The sequence below is a fragment of the Tasmannia lanceolata genome, unplaced genomic scaffold (genome assembly GCF_043159265.1).
Source record: "Tasmannia lanceolata isolate RefF3 unplaced genomic scaffold, GAP_Taslan_0.1 ptg000012l, whole genome shotgun sequence".
In the NCBI taxonomy this organism is placed as follows: Eukaryota; Viridiplantae; Streptophyta; class Magnoliopsida; order Canellales; family Winteraceae; genus Tasmannia; species Tasmannia lanceolata.
This window is the reverse complement of record NW_027518689.1, coordinates 21,188,630-21,204,933: the sequence shown is the minus strand read 5'-3', so window position 1 is coordinate 21,204,933 and position 16,304 is coordinate 21,188,630. Positions and strand designations below refer to the sequence as shown.

The following is a 16,304-nucleotide window of genomic DNA, read 5'->3' as shown; positions in this document are numbered from 1 at the left end:
CGTGCATGTACAGGCACACAGATTACACAAGAAACAGGCTAAGTGCAAGTTAAACTCTATATAACCTCCAGTACAAAATAATCTGAAACTAATTAATTTTTAAACTTTTTTTACATAGTAATATCGTTATAATTTAAATAGGTTAAGTAAATATAATGTTTTATTCCATATAAAAACTTACTATGAGGATGAAATTGCGAAGTTGTGGTAGTAGCATTCAGAAAAAAAAAAAAAAAACAGAAAAAAAAGATCTAGAAGTGTCACAGGGAGAATCCTAAAGTATTGGAATCCGACATGTGTCCCTCACCGAAACTTCAGCCATTAGAAGAATCCATGTAACATGGCTCAATAACCTCCAATAAAAAGCAATTTGAAACCACCCAAGAAACAGGTTAAATGCAGGTTAAAGTATTGATACTCCTATACAAAGAATCTGAAACTACCCAAGAAACAGGTTTTAAGTGCAGATTAAACTCTAGAACCTCCAGCACAAAACAATTTGAACCTACCCAAGAAAAATTAAACTGTAAAACCTCTAATACAAAGAATCTGAGACTAGCCAAGAAACAGCTTTAAGTGCCAGGTTGAAGTCCAGAACCACTAACCCAAAACAATTTGAACTATAACCTCTAATACAAAATGATCGGAAATGCCAATCAGCGGCAACCGATGAGATGCAAGACACCTATATGTTTATTCAATGAATAAATCAATAAAAGAAATGAAAATTCCGAAGGTCTAACAAGGTACAATAACTAACAGGGAAAAATAAATAAATTGCAAATTGAAATATCTACAAAAACAATAACTGTAGGAAAAAGATGGAGAATAATACTGGCATGAATGCAGCCATCATTATCGACGGTGCGAGAGCAGAAGAAGCAACAATCTGCACAAGGAAATTACAATCCCCTTGTGAGGCATTCTGAGTTGTCAGCGTTGCAAGACCTTGGAAATCACAGCTCTCGTCTTTCTGGTTCTGAGTTTGGAAGTACATATTGAATGCATAAGAAGCATTTCCATTAGCATCCAAGTTGTTACATGAAGACCCATAACCAAGTGAAGTACAATCAGAATTAGTGCAAGCCCAGTTAATCTTATCTCCGACCTTGCTTTGGTCCTTAGCATTTGTATTGAAAACACACCACTGAGTAGTCAAATACTGCACATTTTTCGCTCCCACGAGTAACTTGTTCTGCCCTTGCCCAGAAAAATCCATTGGGTACTTTGGCTGTCCATCATATTTGAAAAGTCCCCAGTGGCGCTCAAAGTTCCCTGGTGCGATACTCTTCGCATCCTCGTCTATTAGACCAAACAAGTACATCTCTATAGATGTGGGTCGCATTGGAGTCCCCTGATTCATCGCTAGCCTCCGTAAAAGGCCGTTATAATATCTCTGAGCATATCCAACATTAGCATTTTTGTCACCATCTGTTGGCCAACCAACTTCTCCAACCAAGATTGGCATATCACCAAAACCTACTCCCTTTAGAGCCCAAACCAAAGTATCAAAGTTGGCATCAAATACATTGTTGTACTGTACTTCTTTATCTGTTATTGGGTTGCTCACACCATCAAAGAAAGCAAAGTCCAAAGGGAAGTTGTCATCTCCATATAGACTTAGAAATGGGTAGATGTTGACAGTAAAAGGCGCGTTGTTTTTGTTGAGGAACTGAACAATTTCTGCCATGTGATCACTGATGTCGGATCGGAATCTCCCACCAGATGGGACATTGTTGTTCGAAGGAGACTCGTACACATCAGCATTGAGGGGAACAGTGGCTTTTATGGTGTCGCCATAACCAGCATCATTGAGGGCATTCTGGATGTTTTGTAGAGCGGGAAAAGTGGTATTCAAGAATGAATTGTTGTAGGATGAAAGAAATGGCTCATTTCCAACTGCCACATATCTTCCAAAAGATAACACAAAATGAGAATCCATAAGAAAATTGTTATTAAAAGTTCTGTTTGTAAGAGTCATTTGTCTACAAATTCATTACAGTCAAAACTTGGAAATTCATATAACAAAACAGTACATTCACCATTCAGTGAGAGTGAGAATTGCATGCCAGCAGCACATCAATGGTTTTTTGACCCAGATGATAGAAGAGTTTTGGAGTCGAAATGTAATTTATAGCCCAATAATCAGTTTTGGAGTCAAACTCAGTTCTCAAATCCAAAACGAACTGGGCTTAACCAAAGCACTCTTTTGAGTCTTCTACGACTCCACGAAGTGTTACTAATAATTCTTGAAAGCTAGGTATAGGTAGATATAATGACAAGAAATTGAAACAGCTACAAAACTTGTTTAAGATTCAACTAGTTTTATTAAGAAGATATGCATATTCTTTTTCAATAGAGACTGGAGGAAGATTTTATTCAGTCATAAGCCACGTGACATCCAAGTGTTTCGGTGCTCAAACAGATGAAAAGAGATCAACAAGAAAATCCTGGCAAACTTGACATGAGAAGATGCCTCTACAATTATGTGATAAGGTGACAATATTGGGAGCTTTCGCCACTGAAAAAAAAACATAACATTAGAATTTCTCTTTTCCATTAAGTTAGCCCATTGAATAATCTTATTATATGAATACTAGTTCATACGAGCAAAGGAAAATATATACATTTTACGAAAGTAAATTAAAATCATGCACGTATAATATAACCAACACAACAATAAAAAATAAATAAATAAGCACACAAAAGATAAGAGGAAGTATTGTCTGGATAGCTGTGTTGACATGTACCCACTGAGCATGTCTAATTGGAAATTGTTTACTTTCCAAGATTCACAACCAGGGCATCAGTATCAGAATTTGTTTGTGATGCCAAAATGGAACTAAGGATGACAGAAGTGATGCAAACCTTAATACCTATTTCCAAGTTCCAACATTCCCAACTGAAATTTTATTATTTTACAGTAATTTACATCACATCACATGTCTTAGAATTTGAGTATAGCTTAAATACCAGGGTTTAATTTATGGATACAGTTCTAGCTGGATGTGAATGTTTAAAGGTGACATCTCCGCAGAGCCTTCAACAACCGTATGTATGTATGTATGTGTGTATTCATTAGTTCATACTTCATTCTAGTAGATATAGATTATATACAGATGTAAAATAAGAACTCCATAAGGAGGTAAAAATGGCTTTCTTTAAATTAGCTTGTCCACTGTTCACCATATTTGTTCTGGTAAAATTTTGCCCAAGAACAGAGGTCGACGTAAACAGAGGATAGCAAAGAAAAAAAACCTTGGCTTGTATTCTGATAGTGCACAACCCCAGAAGGCCCTTGTTGCTATAGCATAAAGTGAAGGTCAGTCAGTTGCAGATCATGCCTGAGGGATATCTCTGTAACATTCTAGCTTTTCGCCGTGCTCCAATAGCTAAATGTAATGGCAGATATATTAGCTAGAGGGGTTGAAAGAGTCTCTGCAATTACAGGTTAGTGGGTTACTGATAGGTACCTTCACTATGAAAGCTAAGAAAAAGAAAATGAACTGTTACATGCTCTTTAAGGTGAGCCAAACCTCCTATGCGAAAACACAAGTTGGAGTAATCTGCTGCTCTCCTCCTCCTTTCAGTCGTTCAACATATATTAATTAGAATCCCAACACTAGGACTCAATAACAACTCAGCAAAAAAATTAGGAAACAACCTAACATACTAGGACTCCATAACAACCAATAAACTATCAAAAGAGATAAGCCAAACCTAGTTATTGAGATTCCTAAAATAGGGGATTCAACAGTTACTAATTTCCTATGTAACAGTCGTGTTGCTTCTTTGACGGCTGAAGGATATTCCATTGGTCTTCATTGCCTCTGCTATTTTTTTTTTTTTTCTGTTTCAGTGCTTTTGTTCCATGATGTATAGACTTGTATCTACAGCCGTTTTGCTTCTTTTTTCTTTCCTCTCTGGGTTTTGTTAGTCTGGTTATCTAGTATTATCTATGGACAGCTCATCTCATGTTGGCAGATTTCCTGCACATGGCTAAACCCTGTTGACGTGTTCAGAATGGGGATAGAGCTCCCCCCTGGATAGGAAAGTTTCTACCTGTCGCCTTCTGGTCCCTGGTGTTGAGAAATCCGGCGGTGCAACATGAAAACTGATGGCGCACAAAAGAAATAATAAAAATAAAAAGGAACAAACCGCAAGATGCACAAACCGAGTTTTAAGTGGTTCAGCCAAGATGCCTACAGCCACAGTTGAGATCATGATCTTCCACTTTGAGAAAGAAATAAGGGGGATTAAGCCAAAACTCACAAACCTCAACCAAGACAAACAAAGAGAAAAAACCCCTCCCAATTTCTCACCACATGAGACATTCCCAAGAATAATCTCTCTGTGTGTGTGTGTTAGGAACTCGAATCAGTTCGCAACATGATTGATCTTCTTAAAGGGAAGATCAGCCTCTTGACCCATTTTGAGGGAAGGGTCTGTCCTCCTTTTTGTACAAAGACACACTTTCTGGAACAACTTTGTTCATTGATTTAAAAAAAAAAAAAAAAAACTACTTACACGTTATTTATAGAAACCCACTTGACCGCTTCCTCTAAAACTCCTACCTAAGCAAATCTTGAGAACTCTTATCTCTAAGACTCCTATCCATACCAACCAATTAGAGAGAAAATACCACAAAATAAGCTAACGAGCCCCAGAAACGAGCTCAAAAGGAAAAAAAAAAAAAAACAGAGCTACCTACAAAGCTGTTCATCGAAAATTCAATGCAATAGAACACATACAGTTATTCCATTCCATATTAGCTTCTTATGACACTCTTTAACAAATTGCTCTAAAGAGTTCAAATAATAAATATCAAAGAACTCATATGTCAAAGCTACATTTCTCCTTCTTGAATATTATACATCAACATATCCATCAAACATGTAACAGTAAAAATATCATAAAATAAAATAAAAAAATTAGATGCAATCCTAAAAAATAAAGGGAAAGAGAAATCAAATAAGAATATTAGAAAAAAGCAAAGCAAATCCCACAAACATTATACAACATCCTGTTAGGACGAAAAAAAAGAGACTTTAAACATAAAAAAACACAATAATATTCAGAAATTATGATTAAGTATGAATAATTCCAAGAAAATTAATAAGAAAACTTACTTAATATTGACTCCTCCATTGAAATTATATCTAGTGACATTTGTTTTGACCCATAACTTAGCATTATCATAATCATTCATTCTGGAGAGCTGATCATTTGGAATTGCAACCATGACTTCAATCCCACTTCCAGCCAAAGCAGACAAAGTAGTTTTATCAGCATCAAATAGCTTCACTTTCTGAATCCCATTGTCTTTCAAGAGCTCAACGACGATCTTCGGAGGCAATCTATGCGTTGCCATCGTCCCCCAATTCACCCCAAGTGCATCAATAACAGGACCCAATAGCCCAAAAATGAGAACCCAGATCAAAATTTGCAATCTCTTCATTTTCCTCTCAAACCCAATTGGAAAACAAGGATTCTTAACAAACTCACCAGTCACTACCAAATGAGATGGAAAAATGGGTTTGGGGAAACTCAGATATAAATGAGGGTGAGAAGGAAAAAGAGGAAGGAAAATAGAAAACAGATCTTATGTATAATTTTTATGAAGTGGAGATTAAAAAGGAAGGTTAAAGGCCTAGTTTTTCCAAAGTGGAGAAGAAACTTTGGCTTTCTGAATGCTGATTTTGGGTATGGTTATGAAATCAAAGAAGAAGAGTAAAAAATTGAGTCACAGATAGAAGTGATATAAAAAGGGGATTTAGCAATGGATTTCTAAAGCTTTGTATTCTAAAAGAGAGCTTAAAAGTTTATTGTGAAAGCTAAGATTTTGTAAAGGAATTGCTAACGTAAAAAGGAGAAAGGAACAGAAGGAAAACCACTACCAAAAGATTAGAATTTTTTAAGGTTTGTGCTTATCAAGGAGATCTGAATTTCCCAACAATTCTAAGTAGAATAACAGACAATGCAAAAACAAAAACGTTACAAACCAGAGAGAATGAGAAACACCACTTAATTCAGTAAAAAAATCGGATTTTGGACGTGGGTTTTTAAAATCAAACAGGGATTTTGCTATCAAGATTATAATAAATGAATGGAGAAAAAACCATTGAATCTAACCCAGAAAATAGACATTTAAACAGAACCCACCATGAGAATTAACAAGAGAAAGACAAAAAGAAGAAAGAAAAAGGAGTCCCAATGCCTTTTGATTAGCTTTCTCTGCATTCACACTAAAACCGACATACAAATTAAGAAGGTCTAGCTTTTTTTTTCTTCTCTTTTTCAGATTAGTAACTTAAATTTGCCCTCCATTTCTCATGATAGTACGATGACGTGGCACACGTTGCCCGAAATTTAACAACCCACGTTATGAGTTGTTTCCCATATTTTTTCCCCATAATTCCCCACTACTTTCGTTGTTGTTTTTACCCGTTCAAGGTTATTATTAGGTTTTGCTTTTGTAGGGCCCACAAAAAAAGGGTAATGATTTTATCACCCCACTTTAGGATAAATCACCCCCTTGTAACGTTAATTGTGGGCAGACAATCACGTTAAAATGGGGTGTATTATCCTACAGCGAGGCGACAAAATCTTTTCCCAAAAATAATTACTGGAATATAGCCGTTAGATGGTCAAAAAGACAAGGTGGGCCAGGTGGCTCAGTAAACGGAGTTACTTGTTGAGGATTGCTTGGTGGAATTAATATCCGCACTCCCTCGTTTCAATAACGGCAGTCCATTTTCGTCTTTATATAGTAAAACTGTGTCATTTGTTTTCCGTGAAAATGACATCAATGATGCCTCCTTAATAGCAAACCGTGTCACTCTTTCTTTCAGATTTTCCATTTCCCAAGAGCTCACGAGAGAGCTTTTCAATATATGATATAAAATGATGGGTCCCACCCAGATGCATGGGTTTGAATGGAGTTGGTGGACCCGTCCTATCAAACATGCCAAACAATCAAACATATGGTGTAAAATGGTGGGCTTCACCTAGACCTGGCAAACGGGTGGGTAGGGCCGGGTCAACCCGCGGGTGGTGCGGGTGCGGGTCACACGGGTCAGAATTTTGGTGACCCGCATTTTTGCGGGTCAGAAATTTGGTGACCCGCGCGGCCCGCGGGTGGGCCGGGTCAACCCGCGGGTCACCCGCAAATATAATATGGGATTGTAATTCTCCTGATTTGACGTGATTTGACCGCACCCTATTTTTTTTCCGTAATTGTAATAACTCTACACATGTTTTTCGTATTTTTCTCATAATTTTTTTCGTATTTTTCTCATAATTTTATAACTTTATAACCATTTATCCGTAATTTTTCATTTAAAACTTTATAAACTCAGTTATTTTACTTTTCGTTTTGTAATGATTAGTTTTTTTTACTTTTACTTTTGCTAGAAACCTTCGCCTCTGCGCATCTTTGCACAGAGTATTACCACCTATTAAAAAACAAAAAAAACGAAATGTTATCAACACTACTGAGGGCACTCTCACTTTATTAAAAGTATGGTCAGGCCCACACCGTCGGATGATCCAAACCGTCCATTAGATGGGCCATAGCCAAAATAGGTTATACTCCAAAAATCATTTCCATCTGATGATTTCCCAAGTGCTGATAACATTCTCCAATAAATTCTTAAAAATTACTTTAAAAATGCGGGTGCCCGCGGGTACCCACGGGTTTACCCGGCCCAACCCATGTTTTTGCGGTTTGGGTTGCCCGCGGGTCAAATTTTGGCGGGTCACTAAAACCTAGACCCGTGCCCGCAAATTTGCGGGTGGGCCTGGTCGACCCGCGGGCATGGGTCGGTTTTGCCAGGTCTAGCTTCACCCCATGCATGAATTTGGGTGGAGATGGGTCCGCTCATGAGTGAAAAATGGTGGGCCCCACCATGCTCATGGGTTAGGATAGAGATGGTAGGCAACACCACGCATGTCTAAATGATGTATTTGCCCCCTTAAATTTCTTTTCCATCTTGTAATTTAAAATAGTTATAAATACACTAGAGGGAACTGTCCCAGGAAAGAAAAGGGGGTGAATATATTATATCACCACCCGAAGAGTAAAATGATGGCCTTATCAGGTTAAGTGTTACAGTAAGGGGAGTGATATATCCTCCCTACTTTTACTTGGGACGCTGTCCCACACTCTCATGTAAAGAAAAGGGGTGAATTTATCATTTCTCTAAATTAATCTGCCATAGAAAAAAATTTCGGTAAACTTTTTCTAAAAAAAGTATTCCAATAAAGATTTTCAGTGGAAAGAAAACGAATGACAAAGGAAAGAAACACGTTTATACATTACTAGCATTCTTGGACTATAAAACAATGCGTCCCATCCCATCAAAATATGAGTTGTAGAATCATGGCCCGACCCTATGCATGGGTGGATGATATCGCGGGACCTATCCCATCAAAACATGAGGTAAAATGGTGGGAACCAATTATACATGGGTTTGAGTGGAGTTGGTGGGAACCAACAATCAAAACAAATGCAAAATTGTGGGCCTAACCCTATGCATGAGCTTTTCTGGAGATCGTGCAACCTCCCCTATCAACACAAGAGGTTTTGGTTGAGTTGGTGGGACCTACTGATGGTGTCCGGATCCGGGTCTGCGATCGCGCGGTCGGTAGAGGGCCTCCGCGGGGTCTGCAATCACAAACAAAAGGGAGTCAGGGGGTCCGGGGTGGGTTCCGGACGACCACTTCGACACCCAAGTCAGATCCTTCGACCAGTCAATATAAAGAACAGCTAGAAAGGGAGGGGGTTTTGATCAGGGTTACCAGGGCCGGAGCGCGGGGATATTTCTGGGTGCATAAATGAGTGAGTCGGAGGGGACTAGCAGGGAGGGCAGGATGGGATTCCTGGCCTCCTCTGTTGTTGCCTCGCCTCTTTTTCCGGTATTGCGGGGTGGAGTATGGGTGAATTCCCTGCTTTCAGGGGCCAAAAAGAAAAAGGGTCCCTTCTTCTTCCTTTCCCTCCCCTTTTAAAGGGAGGTGTGCGGCCCTTTTCATCATTATGGAGGGAAAAACTTCCTTTGCAGGATTGGGCCGTCCCTCTGCCTCGCCGGCGTGCGTGGCTTTGGCGGTCATTTCCTTCCCTAATTTGTGATGATGAGGCCTGGGTGGTGAGAGGGCGACACGTGTCATGAATGTGTGGTCTTTGCCGTTTTCCAACACCCTTCTTCATGATAGTTGGGCTCTGCTCGTGCATGGATGACACGTGGCGATATCTGGGAGCGTAGCCGTATTTGTGCCCCATCATAACTCCCCCTTACTCATTTGGTCCATTGAATGGGCCAAGGGAGTAACGTTTTGTTCGAGCTAAGTCATGATGAGGATATTTACGAGGGCTCCGGGGTGCGAGGAGACGTGCCGTTTTATCCGGCGGCTGTCCTTGGGAAGCGGCAGCGTCGTTAGGAAGGCTGCGTTGTCTCGAGGCACCAGGATTTCTTTCCCGAGTTTAAAAGAGGGGAATTACCCTGGTGCCTTTTTGTGGCTCTTCGTCGCTCTTCTTCTTTCCTTTGCGGTAGGGGTTCTTTTCGTATATTCTCCAGCAACATGTCTGGCTCTTCTTCACGAGTTAGGGGCAAGGCCTGTTTCCTCCAGGAGTCGTCGAGCGACCCTGACTTGTCCTCCGATCCGGGGGAGGATCTCGTGGCTCGTCGGAAGAAGGCTAAGAGGGGCCCGGGCGCTTCGTCGGGCTTCCCCCCCCCTTCGCCTTTCTTCCCTGTCTAGGAAGGACAGATTGTCCAGGTCCCGCGTTGCCCGGGAGTGATCGTTTTTCTCTCGAGCCTATCGTCAGGGAACGGAACTGTGTGGACGCGTTTCGAAGATGGGTCAGGAGATCGAGGACTTGAAGCGGGAGAACGAGGTTCTACAGAAGAAAGTTCATCTTCTCAACGAGCAGCTGTTGGAATATGAGGTGGACCCCCTGCTGGAGACCTCTTGGGAGGAGGAGGGGAACTCCTCTGGAGAGGAGTCGTTCTCCGATTAAGCTTTGGCTTTCTATGTTTTCCTGCGTGTCTATCCCCTTCTCTGGCGGGGATTTCTGAGGCCTGCGTGCCCTGTGCTGTTTTTTTGGTTTCCCTTTATTTTTGTAGGCCTATGAGCCAGGAGGATGTCAATGGGTAGTTTATGTGTATTTGGGCCGTATCTCTTAATGTTGTTCTTGGCTTGTGATGGAGAATCTCTGTGTTTGCAAGGATTTGCGATGCTCCGACCCTTTCGGGCGCTCTCTTTTTTTCTTTTTTTCTTTTTTTTTGGGGCCCGAACCTGCGTGGGGTCGGGATAGCGAAGCGTGTCGAATTCGTATGATCTTGCCCTTTACCTTCTACTTCCTTTATGAAGGTTAGGCTTTATGTAGATCTGGGGGCGACACGTGGCGTGCTTCGGTGATAGCGCCGTCTTTGCATGTTATCGTGATATGACCTTTAGTCCATTGATTGGCCTCGGGGAGCGGGCCCGTTGGCATAGTTAAAGGATAATGTGGTGAAGGCGTTTATGGGAGCATTGGGGTGCGAGCGGATATTCTGCTCCGTCCGGCGGCTCCTTCCCGAGGCGCCGCTTGGTTATTCAGTAGGAAACGAACACGCGGGTAGTAAGTGCTTCATTTTTCCACACCGGGGTTTCCTATAAGGCTTCTATAAGGGGTGAGCTTTCCTGAAGTCAGGAAGGTCGCCCTTTGTTTCTTCTTTGCCTTTTTGATTTCTTCCGGCCTTTCTTCAGGCTTGTCCGAGATGTCATCGCCTTTCCAGGGTCTCTTTGTGAGCGGCGATCGTAGGTCTGATCGCGACGGGAGTCGTCCGAATAACCCCGAGGCAAACTCTGGCGGGCTGGGGCCTCAGCGAGGGGTTCCGGAGGGGGACATGGATCATCCTCCTCCCCCGCACGAGAGGGAGTCTCATGAAGCGTTTATTCACCGCAACCGTTCCTTCTTTTCCTGCGTCCATCGTAGGGGAATGGAGGTTTTTAGCCGGATGAGGGACATGGATCGGGAGATTGCTGCTTTGCGCGCGGAGAACGATCTGCTGAGGAACCGGGTGCGTTGGTTAAATGACCAGGCCCGTTTTGCTGGGAATCGGCGTTGGGGGAGCTCTTCGGACGGGGAACAAAGTGATAGGGAGATTTCTGATGCGGAAAACTCTTTCAGCGGCCAGTCCCTCTGAGCTGATTGCGGTGGGATTTCAGAATTTTTGGAGGAAGCCTCTTGTCTCTGCGCTTTCTTTTCTTGTCTTAGGGGTCTTGGGGGCTTCGGGTCTGCGTGCCTATTGCCCTTACTCCCCTTTTTGTAGGCCTTTGGGCCAGGAGGAAGTGGTTTATGAATGGCGCCTTTCTTTTTCCTGTTTCTGATGTGTGTTTTCTCCTTACGTGTTTGCTTTTCTTTTGCATGCTTGCTTTCTCGCGCGTTTCTAAGCCCTTGTCGCTGCGTTCGATATTTCGGCCCGGTGGTATTTTGTATGGGGTATCTGGTCGTACCTTTATGACGGGTTCCGAGCTCTTTGCCATCGAACGTGGTTTTTTTTCCATCTTGTGGAGGTGTATGCCGGGCCCTTGTGACGGGGTCCGAGTCCTTTCTTTATGAACGCAAATTTTTTTTTCATCTGGTGGAGGTGTATGGATGGCTTGCTGGGGAAGTTATGTCGTGGGTAGGGGTAGAGACGTCCTTTCCGTATGGCGCTTCGACTTATGGCGGTTCCCTTGGGTTTCTCAATCGGCGCCACGTGTGCGCGTCCCATCGACTTAGAAAGGGCGGGAGTTCGAACGACAGGTGTCAAAACCCTAGCCCTTTTTAAAGCCTTTTTGGGGATTTCATTTTTTACTTTATTCCTTCGTCTTCCTCGATTAGAACGGGTTTTTCTCCGCGGCGATTATTCTACGTGTTGCTTGTCGTCCACGCTTCGTTCGGTGAGTTCTGTGTCTTTGTTTCATAGCTTAAGATGTCTGTTGCGACTGTGCCTCAGAGCCCCTCTTCCGCATCGGTAGAGGTGGTGGAGAGGGCTCCGGTGAGAAAGAGGAGGCGGTTGTCTGTAGAGGGTGGGAGCGGCGTTGCTGAAGATGTGCGGCAGCCCACGGAGTTGAGGGATAGTTCTGGGGCCTCCGGGTCGTCGGTGGGGGCCGCTGCTTCGGAATCTCCGGCTCGAGTTTCTTATGCTCGTGGGGCGGAGATTAGGGACATTCGGCCTGGCGCCGTTATTCGTCCCGGCCGGGTGGCGTGTTTCAGGAATACTTTGGAAAAAGGGGCGGCGGAGAAAATTAGGAGGGAGTTCCATATCCCCGACGATTATGGGATTAGAGTCCCCTCCTTTGTAGAAGGGGTGTGTGAGGGTACCACGGAGGAAGAGGTAGCTTTCTACGTGGAAGCTTTCCGGGCGGGGGTTAGGTTTCCGCTCTTGGACATTATAGTAGAGGCCCTCGAGTTTTACCAAGTGGCTCCTTCCCAACTGGCGCCTAATAGTTGGCGCACACTCCTGGCCTTTGTGGCCAAGGCGGGTCTTCATAAGGTTCAACCCACCCTTCCGCTGCTCTGGGCCTGCGTGGCCCTCAGTCCGTTGGTGAAGGGGGAGGACAGCTGGCTTTATCTGACCCAGCGTCCTCAGGTGAAGATTGCAGCGAACTTGCCTTCGTCCATCAATAAGTGGAAGGAGTATGTGTTTGTTACCCCTCCATCGGACGCTGGCTGGGATTTTCCTCGTTCTTGGAGGCGCTCCGTTGAGTGGCGGAGGAAGTCCCTTCCCGACGAGTCTGACTACAGCAAGTTTGACTTGGGGAAGCTCGCCTCTGGGGAGGCTATTGACGTCTCCGAGTTTAGGTGGGAGAGGAGCCTGAAGAGGTTTGGCTTGGTGGGAGCTGTGGAGAGGAGGGTCCGTTGCACGGGCGAGGGAACGGGGGAGAGTTCAGCCAGCTATCGTGGTGAGTCCCTCCCCTCTTCCTCTCTCTTTTTTTTTCTTTCTTTTTTTTGGTTTTCCTTTGCTTTGAGCGATTGTTATTTTCTTGTTTTTGGCAGGAGATATGTCTTCTTCTGGTGACGTTGGTAAGGGGAAGGAGGTTGCGGCGGTGACGAGGGGCTTGTCGAGCCGTAAGAAAATTCCTTCTGACTTTATGGCCGCGGCCAGGCTGGGTCGGTCGCAAGCGAGGCTCGCAACATCTATGCCTTCCAGCCCCTCTGGTCGAGCGGTTGGAGAGAAGGGGCCGGTTGGTTCCTCACCCCCGGGGTCTGAGCATCCTGCCAAGAGGGTCGCCGGCCGCGTGGCGTGTCCTTCAATCTTTGCGGAGGACGTGCCAAGTCGGATGGAGGGGGCGGTAATGACCAAGCTTCTTCTGGAGCGGGCGGAGCTTCCCCCGCAGAGTTTCCAGGTGCGAGGGGAACTGTTTAAGCCTGGCTGGAGGATTGGTGTTGAGGACAACGTTCTTGCGAATCCCCGGGTTGGGGTGGAGCTAGGGGTGACAACTGCCCTTCCTTGTGACGAGGCTGAGCTGAAGGGCTACGATCGTAGGGCCCTGGGGGCTCAGTATTTTCAATCAACTTCCTGCGTAAGTAACGGGTGGCCGGTTTTCGGATGGTATTTTTCTCTCCTCGCTGTTTTCGAGATTGCATGTTGGAAGTTTTCTGATAACTTGCCTTTTGCAGTCCCAAAGTTATGCCAGGAGGATGGTGCAGTGCCTTCTTGAGGATGAGGTTGAGATAAGTGCTGCGGGGGAGCTAAACCGGCAGTTACGCGAGGAATTGGACAGAGCCCGGGCGGAGAGAGCGACCTTTGATGACACTGTTGCTCAACTCCGGGAAGATCTCCGGGTAACTGTGGAGGGGAGGAGCCGTGCGTCGGACAAATTGGTGCTGGCTCGGCGAACTCATGCCCGGGAATTGGCGAAGGCACGGGAGGAATGGCGCGACTTTGCAGAGTTTTTTAAGGCTGCGGCTGCGTTCAGCGTGGATATTGAGATTGATGCGTTTGCTGAATGCCGGCGGCGCGTTCAAGAGGTCGATCCTTCCTTCCCTCTCGATAAACTGATGCATGAGTCTGAGGTTGATCCTTTGCCGGTACCGGCAGAAGTGGTGGAGCCGGTAGGAGAGGAGGTGGCCGCCCCGGTGGATCGAGTAGTTGCCGAGACTTCCGAGGGGGCCCAGTGATGTTGTGAATGCCTCGGGGGGCTTGCTCTTTTCTTTTAATGTTCCTGGTTATTTGGTCTGTAATAACTTTTGAACTACCTATTTTTTGTTTGGTATGTAACCGTATTGACATCTCTGCATATATACGATACGCCGCGAGGTTTTCGAGTTCTTGATGTTGGTCCTCAGGCTTTTGCGAATTTTGTTGGTGAGGGTATTCTTAGTGCACCCCGTAGGCCGTCTGTTTATGGGAGGACTATCTTCCACTCGAATGATCAGTTCGGGGTTAATGGGTCCCGCCTGCCCTTAAAGGGGGAGGTCTTTTTTTTTTTTTTTCATGGGGAGCGTTTTAGGGTATTCTCGGGGGGATCAGCCCCGATGTTACCTCTGTCTCACTCCCTGTTTTCTTTCGGGTCCCTCATTTATCGTGGGCCGAAAAGTGGAGATGTACGCTGCTTTTGTAGAAGTGCTTTTCCATTAATTTGTTGACAACAATACATCTTTGCTTCTAGAACACAAAAAAAAAGGAAACCAAAACACTTGTCATATTTTTAAAAGAAAGACACGGAACTTACCCTGTCGTTTTACTGATAGAACTTTCGGAGGTTGTCCATGCTCCAACTGCGAGGGACCGGGGTCCCATCGAGGCGTTCTAGTTGGTAGGCCCCGGGTCGAAGTGCTCGAACGACTTTGTACGGTCCTTCCCATTTGGGTTGGAGCTTACCCGTGTTGCGGGGGTCTGATACCTCCGCACGCCGTAGCACCAGATCTCCGGGTTTTACCGAACGCTTTTTTACCCGGGCGTTGTAGTATCATGCCACCTTTTGCTGGTAGGAGGCGGTTCGGAAGAGGGCTTGCTCTCTTTTCTCGAGCACGAGATCGAGGTTGTTCCGGAGGAGTTCGGAATTTCCCTGCTCGTCGTAATTCGCGGTGCGGAAGCTGTGGAGGCCAATTTCTAGCGGAATGACCGCTTCGGTCCCAAAGGTTAAGCTAAAAGGGGATTCTCCAGTTGCGGTCCGTGGTGTTGTTCGATAGGCCCAGAGGGCGCTAGGGAGTGCGTCCAGCCAGTTTTTTCCGGCTTCTCCCAATCTCTTCTTGAGACTTTGTAGCAAAATCCTGTTGGTTACCTCGACCTGCCCGTTGGCCTGCGGGTGTGCTACGGAGGCGAAACGGTGTTCGATGCTTAGGCTATCACAGAATCTGCCAAATTCGGCGCTTGCGAACTGGGGACCGTTGTCTGTTACAAGGGTCTTTGGAATGCCGAAACGGCAAACGACGTCGTGATAGAAGAACTTCTCCGTCGCTTTGGAATTGGGTTTCACCACGGCTTTGACCTCAACCCACTTGGTGAAGTAGTCGATGGCGACGTATAACATTGTATGCCCCCCGGGGGCCTTGGGGAATGGTCCGAGTAGATCCATGCCCCACATGGCGAAAGGCAGGGGTCCTGCTATCGCGGTGTACGGTGTAGCCGGTTGGTGGGGGGTGGTTGCGTACCTTTGGCATGGGCTGCATTTTTAGACGAATTCCTTGGCGTCCCTGAGGACCGTGGGCCAGAAGTAGCCGTGCCTTACGATTTTCTGGGCTAGGGTCCTGCCGCCTCCATGGTCTCCGCAGATCCCTTCATGTACTTCTCGTAGCGCGTAGTCTGATTCGGAGGGTACCAGGCATCGGAGGTACGGCCATGTGTATGACCGTTTGTAGAGCCTGTGCCTGTGGACCACGTAATGGGCGCCTCTTGCGGTTAGGCGCCGGGCTTCCAGCTTATCTGCGGGTAGTATACCGTCTTTCAGGTATCGTATGATGGGGTCCATCCAGTTTGGCCCCGGTGGAATCTCCAGAACTTGTATCTCGTCGATGCTGGGGTGGGGCAGGATTTCTGTGAGCACGGTGCCGAAGTCATGGGTCTCTTCGGCGGCCATTCTTGATAATGCATCCGCTCGGTTGTTCATGTCTCGCGGCACCTGGAGGATCTCTACCTCTCCCATCCCCTGCAGTTTCTCTTTTACCTTGTGGAGGTATTTTTTCATTCTGAAGCCCTTGGCTTCGTATATTCCGTTTACTTGGTTAACGACAAGCTGTGAGTCGCTATAGACTTTCAACTTGCCCGCGCCGAGCTCCGCGGCTAGACTTAGTCCTGCTAGCAAGGCTTCGTATTCGGCCTCGTTATTGGAGGCTT

The 16,304-nt window shown here is 45.3% G+C and overlaps 1 protein-coding gene across 1 annotated transcript; it reads right to left on the bottom strand.

Annotated features, from left to right (window-relative positions):
- Nucleotides 1-670: 670 nt before the first annotated feature.
- On the bottom strand, nucleotides 671-6,313 carry LOC143887703 (glucan endo-1,3-beta-glucosidase 8-like). The gene is made up of 2 exons (XM_077391850.1): nucleotides 5,130-6,313; nucleotides 671-1,910 (listed from the first exon to the last, which is right to left on the bottom strand). Exons 1-2 carry the CDS (start codon nucleotides 5,456-5,458, stop codon nucleotides 794-796), a joined length of 1,446 nt encoding a protein of 481 aa, XP_077247965.1. The 5' UTR covers nucleotides 5,459-6,313; the 3' UTR covers nucleotides 671-793.
- Between the last annotated feature and the right edge of the window lie 9,991 nt (nucleotides 6,314-16,304).

Excerpts from the sequence above, each read along its gene's own strand:
- LOC143887703 (XM_077391850.1), bottom strand. The coding sequence starts at position 5,458 with ATGAAGAGATTGCAAATTTTGATCTGGGTTCTCATTTTTGGGCTATTG. Across the intron at positions 1,911-5,129 it reads AATGGAGGAGTCAATATTAA|ATATGTGGCAGTTGGAAATG; the intron begins GTAAGTTTTCTT and ends ATCTTTTGGAAG.